Source organism: Rattus rattus, chromosome X (assembly GCF_011064425.1).
Source record: "Rattus rattus isolate New Zealand chromosome X, Rrattus_CSIRO_v1, whole genome shotgun sequence".
NCBI classification, from domain to species: Eukaryota; Metazoa; Chordata; class Mammalia; order Rodentia; family Muridae; genus Rattus; species Rattus rattus.
The window spans coordinates 114,152,420-114,170,094 of NC_046172.1; the positions used below are offsets into that span (position 1 = coordinate 114,152,420).

The 17,675-nt window shown below is 39.7% G+C and overlaps 1 protein-coding gene across 1 annotated transcript in view; it reads right to left on the reverse strand.

Moving 5' to 3' along the window:
* The window catches only part of Gpc4 (glypican 4), a 109,382-nt gene that overhangs the window by 37,424 nt on the left and 54,283 nt on the right, over window positions 1–17,675 (reverse strand). Inside the window, 1 exon segment of the mRNA XM_032890083.1 lies at window positions 1,126–1,284. Coding sequence (XP_032745974.1) covers window positions 1,126–1,284 — 159 coding nt within the window.

Below are 17,675 nucleotides of genomic sequence, written 5' to 3' on the forward strand. Positions count from 1 at the left end.
TATCCAGGCAGTATTAAAGTTCAACTACATTACAAATTAAATGTGTCATACTTCTAGTGTAGAGAGCTTACTAATACTTATTAAACTGGTTACAGAAAAAAAAGTTTCAAATAATAACTCTCAAAATAAATGCCGGAAATATAACCTGTTCTATAGTTGGGGACTGTCTTATCAGCTATATCAAATCTAATTTAGTCTAACTTCTCACCATGGTAACAGCCCTTTGCAGGAAAACTCAAAGACATTTCACATCTAGAAAATTTGCCTTGTACTACTTAACCACGCATAATGTCAAGAAAAGCCTGCTTCAAAGGTACTATGTAATTAGAATGGCCTTTAAAACAGGCACAAAGCAAATTGTTCTGATTAAAATCAAGTCTACTTCACAACGATCATGAGTGAGCAACATCACAGAAAGGAATCCTGGGGTGTCTGGGACCACAGAGTATAGCTTCGCATCTGTTATCTGTAGTGTGGGCTCAGGTAGGGCTTGAAGTGCCTCTCATTGGCCGACTTCCTCTCTTTTAAATGAAGTATAAGTGTGAGAGGGCTTAGAGCTCTGCTGTGCTTTTCCAGGGAGAGACTATGGCAGACCTCAGCTAATAATGATCCTGAAGAGAGAACCAAGCTTAGCGAAGACTGCAGACTAGCAGCCATTTCGAGCTTATGGGCCACATGGATGTGTGAGAGCTGAGCACCGATCCTGTTGGTTGGGTGGATTCTAACCAGCACTCTAGCTGACAATCCATTTGAGATGTAACATGAAGTCCAGCATCTCTCTATGGGTGAGGGACTTAAACAGTTTTGAGATGCCTGCTTTTTAATAGGAACTCTTCTCTTTCCTCAGTGACATGTGTCAACACCACTATGGAGCATTTACCCAAAGAAAGAAAAGGAAAGCATTTAAATTAATCCTATTTATTTTTAACTCTCTTTGACCATATTTCCATAACGCCTAGGATATAGATGCCAGTGGAGCTATTTAGTTAACTTGCCCCTAGAAGCCTACTTCAACCACAGCACCACATCTTGTAAAAAGATTGAAGTTCTTAGGGGACGGAAGATATCTGAGAACTGATCGTACAAACTAGCCGTCAGCTCTTCCATGTAACTTAAGTCACATACCATCAAACTTCTTGTAACGGGATGCAAAGATGGCTTGCAAATGGTTGCACTGCTCGCTGACCACAGTTTGGAAATCATCTTTACTTTGCACACTGTACTTCTCCTCCATCTCTTGAGAACAGCATGTGTAATCCTGGGAACAGATCTTCAAATGGTCACCTGGAAGGGAAAGAGACAATCTATATCACCAATATCCATCAGGTTCAAGAGGGGCAGGCTTGATATCAGATGCATATTCCACCTCATTTAAGCCAGGAAGGCTCTGTGTAGAGGCTCAAACGTTGCGCATATCTGAAAGCTTACATGGCACAAGATAACAGTCTCAAGGGTTGATGTTTCATTTTATTTTGTTTTGTTTTGTTTTACTTAAAACTTTATTATTAAAAACAGCTTGCAAACAGATAAACCACACACAAAAATAACCAAACCTACCCTCTCTACACCTTAATGAACTTACATAGTTAAAATCAGCATTAAAAATGGAAATTGTCACCAGTGGAAGGGGAAGCCCTTGGTCCTGCCAAGACTGAACCCCCAGTGAATGTGATTGTTGGGGGGAGGGTGGCAATGGGGGGAGGGGGGGAGGGGAACACCCATAAAGAAGGGGAGGGGGACGGCTTAGGGGGGTGTTTGCCAGGAAACCGGAAAAGGGAATAACATTCGAAATGTAAATAAGAAATACTCAAGTTAAAAAAGATCAAGAAAAAAAAACTTGAAAAAATGGAAATTGTGATGCATTGTACTAAAATTTTCACTTTCAGTATCAAATATATTTAGTATACATATCAATTAATTTAAAATAAAATAACTACTAATGTCACCCCCCCCCCAAAAAAAAAGAAAAATCCAGATGAGCTTCGTAATCCAGAAGATGCCTTAATCACAGGAAAGTTGGCGTGAGGCAGTAAGAAGAGCATCATTTGGTAGCAACACAAACCACTTTCCTGAATTCATTATGATTCTGTGTGAATCACTGCATGTAAGTCATGCAAACAAGAGATTTTTTTAAGGATGGGAGTTTATATTTCAAGAGAAAGAGAAGAATTTATAACATTTGTGATAAGAATCATAAATTAAGTAAATATTTAGAAAGCAACATATAAATTTATAAGCATCAGTTCTACTAAGGGAAAGCAAAGAGTTTTAAAAATTCAAATGTGAAGTTAAAGTAGTTTAATTTCAAGGGGTTGTCAGCACAGAGGCAAACTGTTCCTACTGGAAAATCTGAATCGATACTAAATCTTGAAGAAGTGATCACAGGCCACTCTCTATGTCAAAGATTGTTGTATTGCCTCTTTCTAGGCAGGTTATCAGACTAATAATGTGTGTGGTTTGACACGTGTTCCTCATACTCTCATAGACCAATGGTTTCCAATGAATGTGGTCTCTATGTAGTGATATAGCCCAGAGTTAAGAAAAGTGTCTGATGGTTCATTCCATAAGAAATTAGCCCCCAAAATATCAATGTTCTTAAAACTACACATTGTCCACTGCTTACAGGTAAGGGTTTGGATAGGTTCTTCTATGGCTCCTCCCCTCTGTTCTCCCTTAGTCACAGAATGAAAACTATGCTTTGAAGAAACCGAAGCTTCATCCTTCACAATGACCAAACAGGTGGAGTGAAGGTCAAAATTAGGCCACATCAGGTACCATGACTTGAGTCATTTCAATATTTACAGGTTTGTTAAAATTGTAAGCACCTTCACCAAGACTTGCTTCCAATGCTCTGCTATTGCTGTCCACTTATGTAAAACAAAGAAGGATCTGAAAAGAATCAAGAGCTCAAGAGTCTAAGCCTGTGCCTGAAGTGTGTACCTATTGTCCCAACTACGGGAGTGGGTGAGGAGAACAGGGGGAGACTTCATTTCAAAATGAAATTTCAGGAATGGGTCCCCTGCAGACATGGGAACTTCACACTGGTGTGTTGAACAAACCAAGGGCCATGGAATGGCAAGTTTATCTTTCTACTGCTTGGCCTTTGGGCATGTTCATGAAACAAACGTTTCCCTAACACAGACACAAGAGGAGGGTTGGGGTTGGGCAGGGGAGCTGACCATAAAATAGTGTTGGCATATCAGTTAATTAACTAGATTAATAATGCATAGATACAATTAATTATTTACTTAGGAGACAGACAGACAGACAGACAGACAGACAGACAGAAATGGAGAGATAGAGAAAGAGATATTCCTGATCGTTATTTGCAATTAAACGTTATGGAGACTGTTACTACTTTAAAAGTGCAGCATTAAAGGACAATCTTCAAATCTCTATCTAGAGACTATTGTTTCTTTAGTGATTTCTGAAAGCCTTGGATAATAGATAATTCTGAGAGTGGAAAAACGATTTAAAGATCGTGAAGTAGAGTTTAGAGCCGAGATTACAGGATATCTGAGAACTCATTAGTAAAAGAAAAGCAATGGCTACGGTTGCTGAGGTTCAGTCTGATGGAAACCCCTTCCTTTAGACCAAAGCAAAACCTCCTCGTTATAGGTTATTGGAATCAGAACACAGAATTACCACAGTGACAGCCAGCTCTCTGCTGTTCTTAAGCTGGAAGGTCCCTTTGTTATTCTACACACATAAAACACTATAAAGGCCCCCAAGTATGTAGTACTGTACTTTTTTCATCCCAGTACTCAAAAGGTAGAGGCAGGCAGATCTTGGTGAGTTCAAAGCCAGCCTGGACTAGCTGATTCTCAAGCCCTTACAAAGATTCCAATGGGCAAGTATCAAATCCTCAAGGCAAGAATATATCCTCGGGAGTCTGGAAAAATAGCTATATTGATTCGATCTATTTTTTTAAGACAGGGTAACGGCATGTCTCTGGATGACATGGAAGTCATCATGCTAACCTCAAACTCATCTGTCTATCTTTTGCCTCCAAAATGTTGGGATTGACAGCACCTTTTATGTCTAGGGGTTGCCTTTCCAATCTTACTTAGGTTCACACAAGTAAAATGGATAATCTATTGAAGTGATATGAAAACATACCAAAGCAAAAGACCCCTTTCTTCAGCAATTGGCATGTGTGTGGGACTACACACACACACACACACACACACACACACACACACACACACACACACACACACACCCCCTTGGAAGGTAGAGCATAGTGAGAAGTTGAGAGGGAACCCTCTTCTCTAATGAAAAAGACACTAGACATTGAGAAATTCAAACTTGCCTACAAGACCACAAAGACACAACACATCCTTCAAGCTTTACCAGTAACCTTGCTCAATGTTTACAAAGAAAAGAATAAAGCCCCACACACTCCACCCTCCTCACAACCACCAAGACTTTCAGCAGGACCTTACAAGGGCCTACTTATACTTGAACAGTGGGGAGTACATTTGTTTGGGCAACGTCTAATAAAGTCCATTCATGTACCTTCATGTTAGATCTTTCCAGGAAGACTCTGCTCACTGTGACAAAGGCCTGCCTTGTGTAAAGGAAGTCAACAAGGTAGAAACATGGGTAACGTGTTGGTCAAAGTCATCTTCCTGAGAGGGATCTCATTCTTAAGAGAATTCTTTGGGCTATATAGCCTTCTGTACAACACTTACGCTGTCTCCATTTAGAAAAAGCACTCCTTGAAAATATAATGTAACGTTTTGGCCAAAAGCTCTAAGAAAGGTATAATCTAAGCTGTACTTGTAAATTAAAACCCAAGACATACTGAGGCTACCGAGGATTAAGGGACATGAGCAGTTAATGCTGCTGAGAAGGAGGAAAAGGGCCACAGTCTTGTGAATTTAAATTATAGCTGTGGGGGTTGGGGATTTAGCTCAGTGGTAGAGCGCTTGCCTAGGAAGCACAAGGCTCTGCGTTCGGTCCCCAGCTCCGGAAAAAAAAAAGAAAAAGAAAAAGAAAAAAAATTATAGCTGTGTTCCAGTAGGAATCTCTGAGGACTCACTGGAGCATCAAGGTCTTTTAAAAAGAAGTTTTACCCTTAATTATTTAATGTCTTGGGCTGTGTGTGTGTGTGTGTGTGTGTGTGTGTGTGTTTGTGTGTGTGTGTGTCTGTCTGTCTGTCTGTCTGTCTGTCTGTCTGTCTGTCTTAGTACCATCTTTATTCACTGAGCCATCTTTTGGATGCTTGGTTATGTGTCTTATAAAACTGAGTGCTTTTTAACTTTTTTCAGTAGTGTGAGTGGTTTTTCTATATGCCTGTATACCATGTGTGTGACAGGTGCCTGCAGAACCATCCCCCCCAAAGCATTAGCCTAGAACTGGAGTTATAGATATTTGTGAGCCTCCATGTGGGTACTGAGAATTGAACTGTGGGTCCTCTGGTGACACAGTGAGCTAGAGAGCAGCTTAGGCTGTGAGAACCATTTCAACTTCCCTTTCCCAATGTAGGAACAAAATAGATATCTGCATTTCCTTTATGAAGAACTCTCTTCATAACTCTGAAGCAATCACTTTCTTTGAGAATGGCCAGATGGGAACTCATCGCCTGACACAAGTTAAAATGTATCTAGTTTGTCTTCTCATTATGTCCCCCACTGTATCCATTCCTCTTATCATATCAGGCATTGTTTGATCTCAACTTGAACATTTCATGGTCAGGGATGTGGCTCACTGGTAGAATGTTTCCCTAGTATGTGTAAGGGCTCTGGGATCAATCCCCTACAGCAAAGAGATGAAATGCAAAACAAATCAAAAAACAAAGAACTCTAACTAATTAAACTTTAATTAGCAAAATGCTGTATCTGAAAGACAGAGCACATCTGAATAGTTTTCTGCTTATATGTTTGCTGTGTTCAGTGAGAAATGCCTTTTCTTCCTGGTAGACTTCCTTTTAAAACCTGATCGTCTTATACATTTCTCATTTAAGAAAGATGTCATAACTCCTTTAGGCTACAGGAGCACAGCGACAAATGAACTGATTTGAGAAAGAGAAGCTTCAGTGTGAGACAGCACTAGTATACAAGCAATGTATACTAGGGTCCCACGTAATTCTTATATACACCTTGCATAAAGAATCATCACTCGGGCTGGAGAGATGGCTACGTGGTAAAGAGCGCTGACTGTTCTTGCAGAGGGCCAAGGTTCAGTTCCCAGCAACCACATAGTAGCTCACACCTGCCTGTAACTCCAGTTCCAAGATATCTGGCACCTTCTTCTGACCTGTGTAGGTCCTAGGCATGAATGTGGCACACATTCATATGCACAGGCAAAACACTTATACACATAAATGGAAATAAATCTAATTTTATTTTTTAAAAATAACCATTACTGGATACATATTTGCAAAACTACAATTGGCATTGTTCATCACCACCACCACCAAAAAAAAAAAAAAGGGCTTCTGGATTCACGTAGTTTCCAGACAAATAGGAGCTAGAATCTCCAACTGTCATTTGTCCCAACATTTCCAAGTCAATCTCCTCCTTCCACAATTCCAGATACATATCCATATATACATGCGTCGCTTTAATATTCTGTCTGCTTTTCACCCTGTCTTCTTCACTCTGCCTACTGTTCTTTTTTAACCACACCCCTCTGATTTAGCTGCATGTACTATGAAACAGAAGGGCTGATTTTTTTTTTTAGTTTGTAGTACTAGATCGGAGTTCCTTGGTCTTCATTTAAAAAGCAGGTGAGCTGAATACTTTCTGATTTTCTAAGGAAGCAACTAAATTAAGATGAGTTCTGTACATGGCCCTTGATTACTTTTTTTCTATTGTGGGCCAGCCCTGTTCTAGGACGCTTGAATTGAGATTCAATGAACCATGTTTTTAAAGCTTAACTCTACAGCATTTAAAGAAAAAAAAAACTCGAAAGAGCCAAACTTTTTTAATCATACCAGCTCTATGGAATTTCTTTTTGGTTTTAATATAAATGCCTTAGCTTTCAAAGCCAAAGGCAATCATAAGAAATTACTATGAAATCTTGCTGAGTGTTTATTGGTTCTTGTTTTAAGGCAGTTGAAATCAATGTTTAAAAAAAAAAGGCATTGAATATTAGCGATCTCTTCCGTCCCATAACAGAGTAACAGCAACTTGAAGTGAACAGTCTGTAGAAGTATGTTTTTTCTCTTGCTTTTCTGTCCTCTACTCCTTTTACCAAAGACTGGCTCTGATGCACAAATGGAAAGTTCATTTATTCTCAGATGCTCCTAACTCCGCTTCTCATGAAATATGTTGTAAATGGTAGCTGAGTTCTTTATTTTGTTCTATGTATATCAGATCCCATGGAACAGGAGTTACAGACAGTTGTGAACTGTTAGGTGGGTGCTAGGCATGAACCAGGGTCCTCTGAAAGAGAAGTCAGTACTCATAACTGATGAGCCATCCCTCCAGCCCCAGTATTTGGGTTTTTAAATGAAGGGAGAAACCGTTGGCTCACACCATGTGATTGGGAAAGCACATTCTCTATTCATAGACAAAGTGCCTGCTCAAACACACTTGGAAAGGGATACCAAACTGAATGCTAAGGGTAAGAAATGTACTGAGAAGAGAAATGGGATAGATTTTAAGTGTAAATGTTAAAAGGCAATGAGTTTGCACCAGTTTCTCAAAAGAAACACTGACTGTTTCCCATGAGATATAAAGAGTTCTTTAGACAGAAGATCAAAAAATACTTTATTGCTGATCCAGGTGTAAAAAGGGGGTCTTACACAGCCCAAGCGGGCCTCTAACTGTGTGACCATGGATGACGCTGAATTTCTCATCCTCATGTTTCTGTCTCAAGTACTAAGATTATAGATGTATATCAACAAAATCCAATCAGCCAACAATCTAGATGTACTCACATTTATGGCAACTTGTATTAGGTGACAAAGGAGTTATTTTGACACAAGATAAGAATGTGGAGGAAAAACCATACCCAGTAGTTGAGCAGTATGTATATATGGCCGTGAAGATGGCAATCAAGTATAATCCTTTAAGAAGCACCATAAACAAAGTCAAGATATGGAACCAGGCTAGGTGTATATCCACAGGTAAATGGATGAGACAACATGGTGTACACACACTATGGAGTTTCTCTTCAGCCACAAAGGACAAAATCATGTGATTTGCAGAGAAATAAACAGACGTGAAGATCATCATGTTAAAGGAACTAAGCCAGAACCAATCCATTACATAATCTAGATGTTTTAAGGATACCTAGGTTTTGCAATGAGGACTACTGGAGACAAAGGGATTAATGAGAGGGGAGTTAATTAATTATAGCGGGGATAGATCCAAGCAAAGCACATAGGCTGGATATATGAAGACATCATGATGAAACTCACTGATTTTTATAGGGTTTTAAGCTTTTTATTTTTAAGCAATAAAGCAAAGTCTTGGACTGTATGTATACCCAATAGAGAACACCCATGAGCTATGAATCCCATCTATGGCAGCAGAAGGTGGGTGACAAAAACACCAAAACCTTGAGTGCTAAGAAAACATAATATAATACAATATAATGTCCCAGGTGGTACTAACACTAGGAAAAAAATCTAAGAAAAGTCACAAATTGTTATGTTGCTATTCAAAGCAGCACTGCTGGTAATAACCTAATTATCATCAACAGAGGAATAGGTCAACACAATACAGCCTATCTGTGTAATAGAATATTATCCAATCATAAGAACAAATCAAATTCAGATATATGTTACAACCTGACTGAAGCTCACACATCACCAAGTAAAAGGAGCCTGTTAAAGAGTCCATGCAAGAGTCCATTTGTAAGAAATGTTTAACATCAGCAAATCTAGAAACAGAAAATACATTAGCAGTTATTTACGAAGGGATCTGGGGATGAGTAGAAACTGGGATTTATGAGGAAAGAGTGTGTAGTTTCTTTCTAGAGTGTTTCCAACTTATTTTGGTGAAGGAGGTACAATAGCCAGCATATAAAAGGCACTGGTTCTTACAAATGTGTGAATGAAGTGTAGGTCTGAGTCAATAGTAATTCATGAGTTGGGACAAGCATCCCAACTAAGGGCAGGTATTAGTAAGAAGACACATGGGAATAGGATATCTAACAATCACTATATTATCTGCTACAATGAAAAGTTAAATTTGAGAAGAGTAAACCTTGGCTTTAAAAGAATAAACAATTCATAATAAATACATGTGGCAGGCAGGGGGGCAGGGGCCCCATGATTATGACTTTCAACATGCTTTTTTAAGAGACCAATACTTGATGTAATTCTAATATTAGAAAGCTACATTAAGCTATTCTTTGCTAGGGCAATTTTCCTAATCTCTCAATTGCTACCTTAGCCATTTTCTAATTTTTATTTGTTGTGAACATAAAACAATTCCTTGCTGTTGGTCTAAGGCATTACTAAAATAGTTTCAGCTCACTTTCTAGATGGGATATGCAGCTACAAAGCAAGCTAAAATACAGGTTGTTATACAAGTTCAGCCTTTCCAGGCCACCTAAGAAACCCCAGAGGAACACACAATGGTCTGCTTCATGGAAACAAAGGAAGCAAATCCCAGAGGTTTTTAATAATCCCAGGAGGTGGGGGAACGTATACATTAATCCATCCTCCCTGCTTCCAAAAAGGAGTGAAATTACTGCATATAACGTGCTATGCACATTGAAAGCCTGAAGTCATTTGACCTAAACTTCAATAATAAAGCACACAAATTACAGTCATTATGCAGATCTATGATTTGAGATCACCTACCAATCAGTAGGAGAAACACAGCTAGTTAGCGTTTTTCAAAAACTTTGCCAAAATACAGCTTTAAGACTGCTGATTATTCTTAGGTCTACTAACCCTGCAAGGTAAGAGAAAGGAGACCAATGAGAAAAACGCACATTTCTGCAATCAGCTTTATCATATTTCACTAAGAATCACTTTCGTGTGTGTGTGTGGGGGGGGTGTAGTTGGGAGAAATAGTGCTATTACTTTAAAAGCCCATCCTTCATTTTGGTGAGTTCCTAATAGTTTTAATTTTACTCCACATTGAAACCAAACAGTCTGCTTATTACTTACTAAATGACAAGTTCATTATGAACTTAAAATACTATCTAAGGATCTTAGATCCCCATTTGAACTGCAAAGGGACCTATGCCAAACCAGAGTGAATGGCCTGCAACGCATACTGATTGACCTATGCTTGGCTATTGCATTGGCACTGTATTGCCTGGGTATCCAGAGCACCCTCCAGGAGGGAGAGAGAGAGAGAGGGAGAAAGAGAGTCTTGGAGTGTGTGTTACATTTATTGTTCACTGAAATTCTTTTGTGTCCACTTCACATCTAACCTCAGAAGCTCTGGAATCACAAATGTTTATTACTGCATCCAGCACTATCTGAATTCCTGCATGTCAAATGGTTTGCCCAATTGAGTCAACCTCATCTATTTTGCACACTTACACTCACCTATTTTACCACTACCTCTAGGGTTCAATGCTAGGGACAGCCATCAACACTCAGGACAATACAAAAGAGCAATACTAGAACTTCACCAGACCTCTCCAATAACAGTCAAGATTCCAACAGATACGCCCACAACAGTGTTAGGAAAAGTATCGAAGGAAATATGTTGAGGTCCTGAGGGGTAACTAGGGGCAGTCAGGAAAGACTTTTTTCTGTCACTGATTCTCTGAGGCAAGGACACATAATTTGTTGGCACTGTGAATCCAACTCAAATCCTAATTTATAACTTTTAATTGATCTGATGATCTACAATTTCAAATTCCTCAATGGACTTCAGAACCATACAGTGATCTGAAAGAACCACATGTGATCTTGAAATCCTCAAGGAAGTATATATACAGAGGTTCTAAGGATTTTTGTTACAAGTGCCTATGAAATTAAGCTTCTCACAACTCTCTCTAAGTCTGTTTTGCTTCTGAACTTTATTGTTTTGCCCTACATCCCAATCTCCAAGGTTTCCTTCTGATGAGTGAAAGACAACATAAAAAAAACAACCTAACAGTCCCAAGGTTGCTTGCATCCATTCTAGCCTCAACTACAAATACAAAGTGGCCTAAAGAGGAAACACCCCTGGCTATGACTTCTTGCTTTGTTGCTCAACAATGTATCTCAACTGTCATCTCCAAGCCATGAGTCACAGTTGCAGAAACCCCAGAGACACGGGGCTTATCAATCATACCAGACAAAGGCCTTGGTAGGTCCATTCCTGCAAGGTGGTTGATATAAGGCTAAGCTCAAAGTGTCAAGGAAATTCCTCAAGTCAGGGAAGTCTGGCCATTAGCAACATAACCTTTCTCGGCACTCAGCAGATCTCCTGTGCAGTCACAGATGACCCCAGAGAAAGACTAAAATTGCCTATATCCAGGAGTAGCAAATTAAATTTAAAAACTAGGAAAATCTAGTGGATTAAAAGCAATAAAATTGATACTGTTTATGTACTTATTCGTCAATCAATGTTGACATTGTAGAAAAACACAAATATGTCCATCTTCTGTTTGTAATATAGTTTGCTTACAATACCTAGTCTGTACCACCCCAAAAATGGGCATTGGGTTTTTTTTCTGAGACCTGTAATGCTCCAATAAGAGGATATCTTAAGACAAGGTATATATTAGCCAATTCCTCTCCAAAGTCCCATGGAAACAAAAATATAACTAGGTATGGTGCATGCCTTTAATCCCAGCACTTGAGAGGCAGAGGCATTGGGTGTCATTTCAGTTTAAGGGTAGTTTAGTCTACATAGTGAATGCCAAGCTAGCCAGGGCTTCACAGTGAGATCTTGAGAAAATGAAAAGGTATATATGAAGGCATATCTTTGAATGTAAATCAAGGTCTTAATGTGTTTACTTACATGAAAAACTGAATTCACATTGGCTAGAGATATAGTTTAGTTGTAGGTCACTTTCCTAGTATATGTACATACACAAGACCCTGGCTTTCACATCCTCCTCCTCCTTATCTCCTTCATCATCATCACCACCACCACCATCATCATCATCACCACCACCACCACCACCACCATCATCATCATCATCACCGTTTTCTAACAAAACAGAAAGTGTAGGAATAAAGACAAACACTCATTTGCTATGCATTCACGTCCCTACACATCTGCTTAATTTCTGGCAATCTTCAGATATACATATAACCAGACTGGGGTTCCTCAGTCACTATATAACCAGTGCAAATTTATAGCCAGTGCACTAGAAGTGTCTTTGTTCTCTTTACTATATTACTGTCAGGAAACCAAAACTGAAGGTCTGTGTGTTTCCATTCCCACTGTGGGCAGAGATGAAGGGAGAGGGGCTGAAGCTGGAATTGCTTTAGAATTGTGGCATTTGCCATAGGATCTGATGCAGACAATGGTGTTTGAGAAATCTGGCCAAAAGACGAACTTGAGACCCACACTCCCAAACTCAGACTATCAGTCAGGTTTCTCTGGCTTAGAACAACAGGGTTGAGGGCACGCTGGCAGCATTACTCTAATCTACCAACTCGGCTGCCATAAATTTGGGGATGGGGTCCATGTGCCAACTATTAATTCACAAAGCAATTATTGTCATCATCATTTGAACCCAAAGACATTACAATTACCTACCACTCCCATGATGTGGCTGGCCCTTTGTCAATTTAGGATGAGTTATGATCATGGAGAGTAGGTGTTTCAGGACTACAGTCACTAGGACAGAAGTGAGCAAGAAAGAAATGGCTGGGATGTGCCAGAAGAGAGAGAAAGAAAAGGGAAGTACACAACCTAGTACTACCAGTAATGGCAAAGTCACTTCCAACTGACGCAAATGGTGACCTGGCACCAAAGCCTCGGGTTCCATGCTAACTCCCAGCAAGCGCAGGCGTCTGTTTTTCTCCCTGGTTTCCATTACACATAGCCTGCAGATAGCACGCGGCATTACTGGTGCAATTACTGAGTATAATTATCATGAAGAGTCTTTGATGTGATAGAAAAAATTATGAAAATGACCCTTCCTAGAGGAGAAGGGCAGTAAATACAGCCTCATTCGGAAAATTCAAGGACCGCCTTTTGTACCAGGCCCTTCTGCCGGAAAAGCATAAGTCATTTAATATACTTGGTTTTTTTTTCTCCCTCTCCTTGAATATGTTTTATCCTATGTGGAAATGAATAGCGGTATGTCATTCAAGATATATTTTAAGAATATACTTAAAAGTACTTCAAAGGAAAAGAAAAAAATGAAATGACCTCCTCTGTGTAGTTCCTCTGATCCCATGGTAACCAAGAAAGAACAATTTTTAGAATCTGCCTTCAAGGATGAGAATAAATAACAACTGAACTAAACCCTGGCCTCATCTTAAAGCTAATACTTGTCAATGACACAATTATCTGCTGGAACATGCCAACACTGCAGTACAGTGTTATAAGAAACACTAACTAGAAGTATAAATGTCCCATGTCACATTTTGAATCCATCTGATCCTGTGTTTTAATACTGAGTCAAAATGACCCAATCCTAAATCGTATGTAATATTACAGAAGCATATACATTTACCATATCCAATTCACTCAGTTTCAGGGTAGGACAGCAAAATTATTTTAAAAGTTGAGACAAAATTATGGATGTCCAGCATTCTGAGCCTTGATTTTTTTGTAAATTGACTGTTCACAATTGTGGCACAATTGGGGTGAACCTATAAGAAGAGCCTCGTAGGAAGTCATTTGAGTACTTTCTGGAGAGACTGTGGAAGCCCAGCCTCTCTGGCTTCCTGTGAGAAGCAAGTTCTTCCTATACAAGCTCCTCAGTCTGTGACACCATCTACAAGAAGTCTTTGGCATAGCTAAGCTGAGACCAGCACCATACCTTTGAATTGCTATAACTATGAGCTAATGAAACGTCTGTCCTTCATAAAGCTAGCCTGCCCCCAGAGATTTCATTATAGCAAATGAAACCATTTATAACCCTGGGGCTAGAAAAACAGAGGCAGGTAGATGCCTGGGGCTTTCTGGCCATTTAGTTTTGCTGAATTGTTGAGTTCAAGGTTCAATGAGAGCCTCTTGTTTCAAAGAAAATTATAAAGTAAAAAATTAATAGAGGATAACTGACATTGACCTCTGACAACCCCCCCACACACACAGTAATAAACACAAACAGGTACACATACAAAGAAATGAACTATAGTTCAGTCTCACTTTATAGGCATATGCAGACCAGAAAAGGTTCTTGGTAGCCCAGACTCTGAGTTTCCACTTAGCTTAATGACCGCCAGGAAGAAAAAGGGATGGGGTCCTATAGTGTTTCATCATTTCATTAGTCTGCTGTGATTTTTGGCTACAAATAAAATGAATTATTATTTCTATGATGGCCAATCTCGACTGTCACCTCGACTGAATTGGCAGTCACCATGGAAACATACCTGTGGGCATGTCCATGAGGGTTTCCATAATGGTTAAAAGAGGAGGAGGAGAGAATGATCTGAATATGGGTGGAATCATCCCAGGGGCTGAAGTTGCAGGCTGAATACAAAGGAGGCAACTAAGCAGGGGCACTCAACTCTCCCTCTCTCTGCTTCCTGATCAGCTGCCTCGTGCTCCTGTCATGCCTTCCCCTCCATGATGGGTCCTGTCAAACCATCGGCCAAAAGAAACCCTTCCTTAAGAGGCTTGTCAAGCATTTTTGCCACAACAGTGAGAAAAGTAACTAATCAGCCTATGCCTGAAAAAAAAATTTCAGGCTGAGCACACTGGTGGTGGTGGCACACTGGCGGTGGCGGAGCACTCATTTAATCCTGGTACTCAGGAGGCATAGGCTGGTGGATCTCTGAGTGTGAGGCCAGCCTGGTCTACAGGGCAAGTTCCAGAACAGCCAGGGCTACACACAGAAACCCTGGGCAAGGCAAAGCAGGAGCAGAACACATGCTTGGCACATGTGAGGCCTTCAGTTCTATCCCTAGAAGTGAAATGAAAAAAGATTGTTTTTGTTTTTTTGCTTAGTGGTTAAAATTCTAATAGCATTCAATGGTCTTTATACATTTGTTTAATTAATGTCTTGTGTGTATGTAAATTTGTGTGAGCACACTTTGGGTCTGACACCTCTGGAAGTCGGAGGACAACTTGAGGGTTTTGTTTCTCTCCTGTTGTGTGAAGTCTGGAGACTGAACTGAGAATGGCAGGCAGGAAATGCACTTACCCTCCCCTCCCTGCTTCCCCCAGCCATCTCACCAGCCTGAATTAACATGTCAGTAGCCCAGGGATATCTGCTCCAAAAGTGTATTACTTACTGTGCACTTGTTAGAACCGAATTAAAAATCTGCCTAAAATTCTGTGATTATACTCATTAAGCCAGAGACACCATGTTTTATGAGAAGCATAGAAGCTTCGGTATAGGCTTACTTAGGCTGCTTAGCAGGTATGACTTGGGGATAAGACCAGAGCCTACTTTGGAGAGCTGTTGGAAGCATTATAGGTTCATAGTCTCCAAGTCAATAGTATCCACAGGATGGGTACCTCAGGGATAGAATTGACCTTGTTCCATCTTTAACACTGTAAGAAAGTATTAGCTAATTTTACAAACAGCAACATCAGAAGATACTATAGATTTCTCCTTTTAGCTTCTGGGTTCTGCATATTTAACTGATAAAAATTGGTGTCTTAGTATCAATAGCCTTAAAAGCACTTATTTTTAAAGATTGTGGTACTTTTAAAGAAAAGACTTATCTATTTATATGCATGCTCTGTCTGCATGTAAACCTGAACCCTAGTAGAGGGCATTGGATCCTGAGCCACCATGTGGTTGCTGGGAACTAAACTAAGGACCTCTGGAACAGCAACCAGTGCTCTCAACCACTGAGCCATCTCTCCAGCTCCCTGTTTTTGCTATGTTCAATTCTGTGTGTGTGTGTGTGTGTGTGTGTGTGTGTGTGTGTGTGACGGGGGGAGAGGGGAAGAGAGAGAGAGAGAGAGAGAGAGAGAGAGAGAGAGAGAGAGAGATATGCATGCATGTGCCTGGCACAAGCTCGCATCTGGAATGTACTTAAGTGTTCTCCAGAGGCCAGACATGTCATGGAGCTAGAGTTATAGACAGTTGTGAACCATCTAATGTGGGTGCTGGGAACGAAACCTGAGTCCTTCATAAGAACAATATACACTTTTAATTATTGAGCTATTTCTCCAACACCCAAAGCAGGCTGACCAATAATTTCACTTTATTCAAAAACTATCCCTTTTTGAAATATAGACAATAGAATCTTTAATTTTAAAAATGATTGTTATAAAGTTGAGAGAAAAAAGTATTAAAAGTTGACCCATGTCAGCAAGCTTATACTCTGATCTAATATATTAGGGGATAAATTCTATGTCAATATCCAAGTATTTCTACACTTTTCCTTTGTATCTTAGCATATTCTTACTCATAAATAAAATGAAAGAAACTGAAAAAGGACACTTCTGTTATTGTTTTTAAATATGCACATGACCTTTTAAAATTTGCATGCAAAAAAATGTACCTACTGCACTGCCCGGACTAATGACTACTCTTTTCCTAATAGCAGTCATTTTGTTGAAAGAACATTCTGTTCTGTGAGGTAAAAGCAAAGCGGGTGATGCAGAAATTCAGACTGTCTACTAAGGATAAATGTATGTCAACTAAAAACTAAAACTATAAATAAATAAAACACCCTGAGATGAAGGGAGTTTGTTCTTTATCACATCAAAGGCAGAGGGAACAAAGATGGAAATGACAGCTCGCCACACAACTGGTTAGCATTTACGCACCTTTTTTTCTACTGCCCCCCACTTTGATGTCACTGACGAGAGTTTATGGACCTCAGAGCATCTGTCAGCTTATTGCCTGATCACTTCCTTATACTTTCTTTTCGTCTTAAATATCTCTGTCAAATTCATAGGTGTATACAAAGGCAGGCGACCTCAGAGGTACCCTGGCCTTGATCCCAAGTAGTATACAGGATTGAGGGCACCAAGAAACTGGATAAACAAGAGTGTGATTATAATTACAGCATTATTAAATTCAACAATATAACAGGAGAAAAGCATAAGCTCTAGGGGATTCTATGCCCTCTTCTGGATTCCCATGTGCACATAACCTACCCGACATATATTTACACATAATTAAAAATAATAAAAATAAATTTTCAAAAAAGAATGTATATGCATATGGGGATATGTATGCAAGGCCTTGGATTTAAGAGTTCCTAAACACAGAGGAGTTAAGGGTGTAAGCTGGAGAAAGAACAAAACCTTCAATATATTTAAAGAGCAGAAGACAGGCCAGTGAGATGGCTCAGGGTAAAGGTGATAACTGCCAAGCCTGACAACTTGAGTTAGATCCGAGACCCACATGGTAGAAAAAGGACCTATGCCAGCAAACTGGCCTTTAACACACACACACACACACACACACACACACGCACGCACGCACGCACGCACGCACGCACACACACGCACACACACACCCCACACAAGTAAATAAGAAACAGTTGTTTTTGTTTTAATAAAAAAAAACTACTTCAGATTAGGGATAGAAAAAATTCAGAAGGCCTAGTAAATTAAACACAAAATCAAAACTAGACAGGAACAATTTATTTCTACAGAGATTCCAAAACCCACAGTAAGAGTTTGTATATCTGTCTGTCTGTCTATCTGTCTGTCCGCTCCTCCCCCTCACTGTGT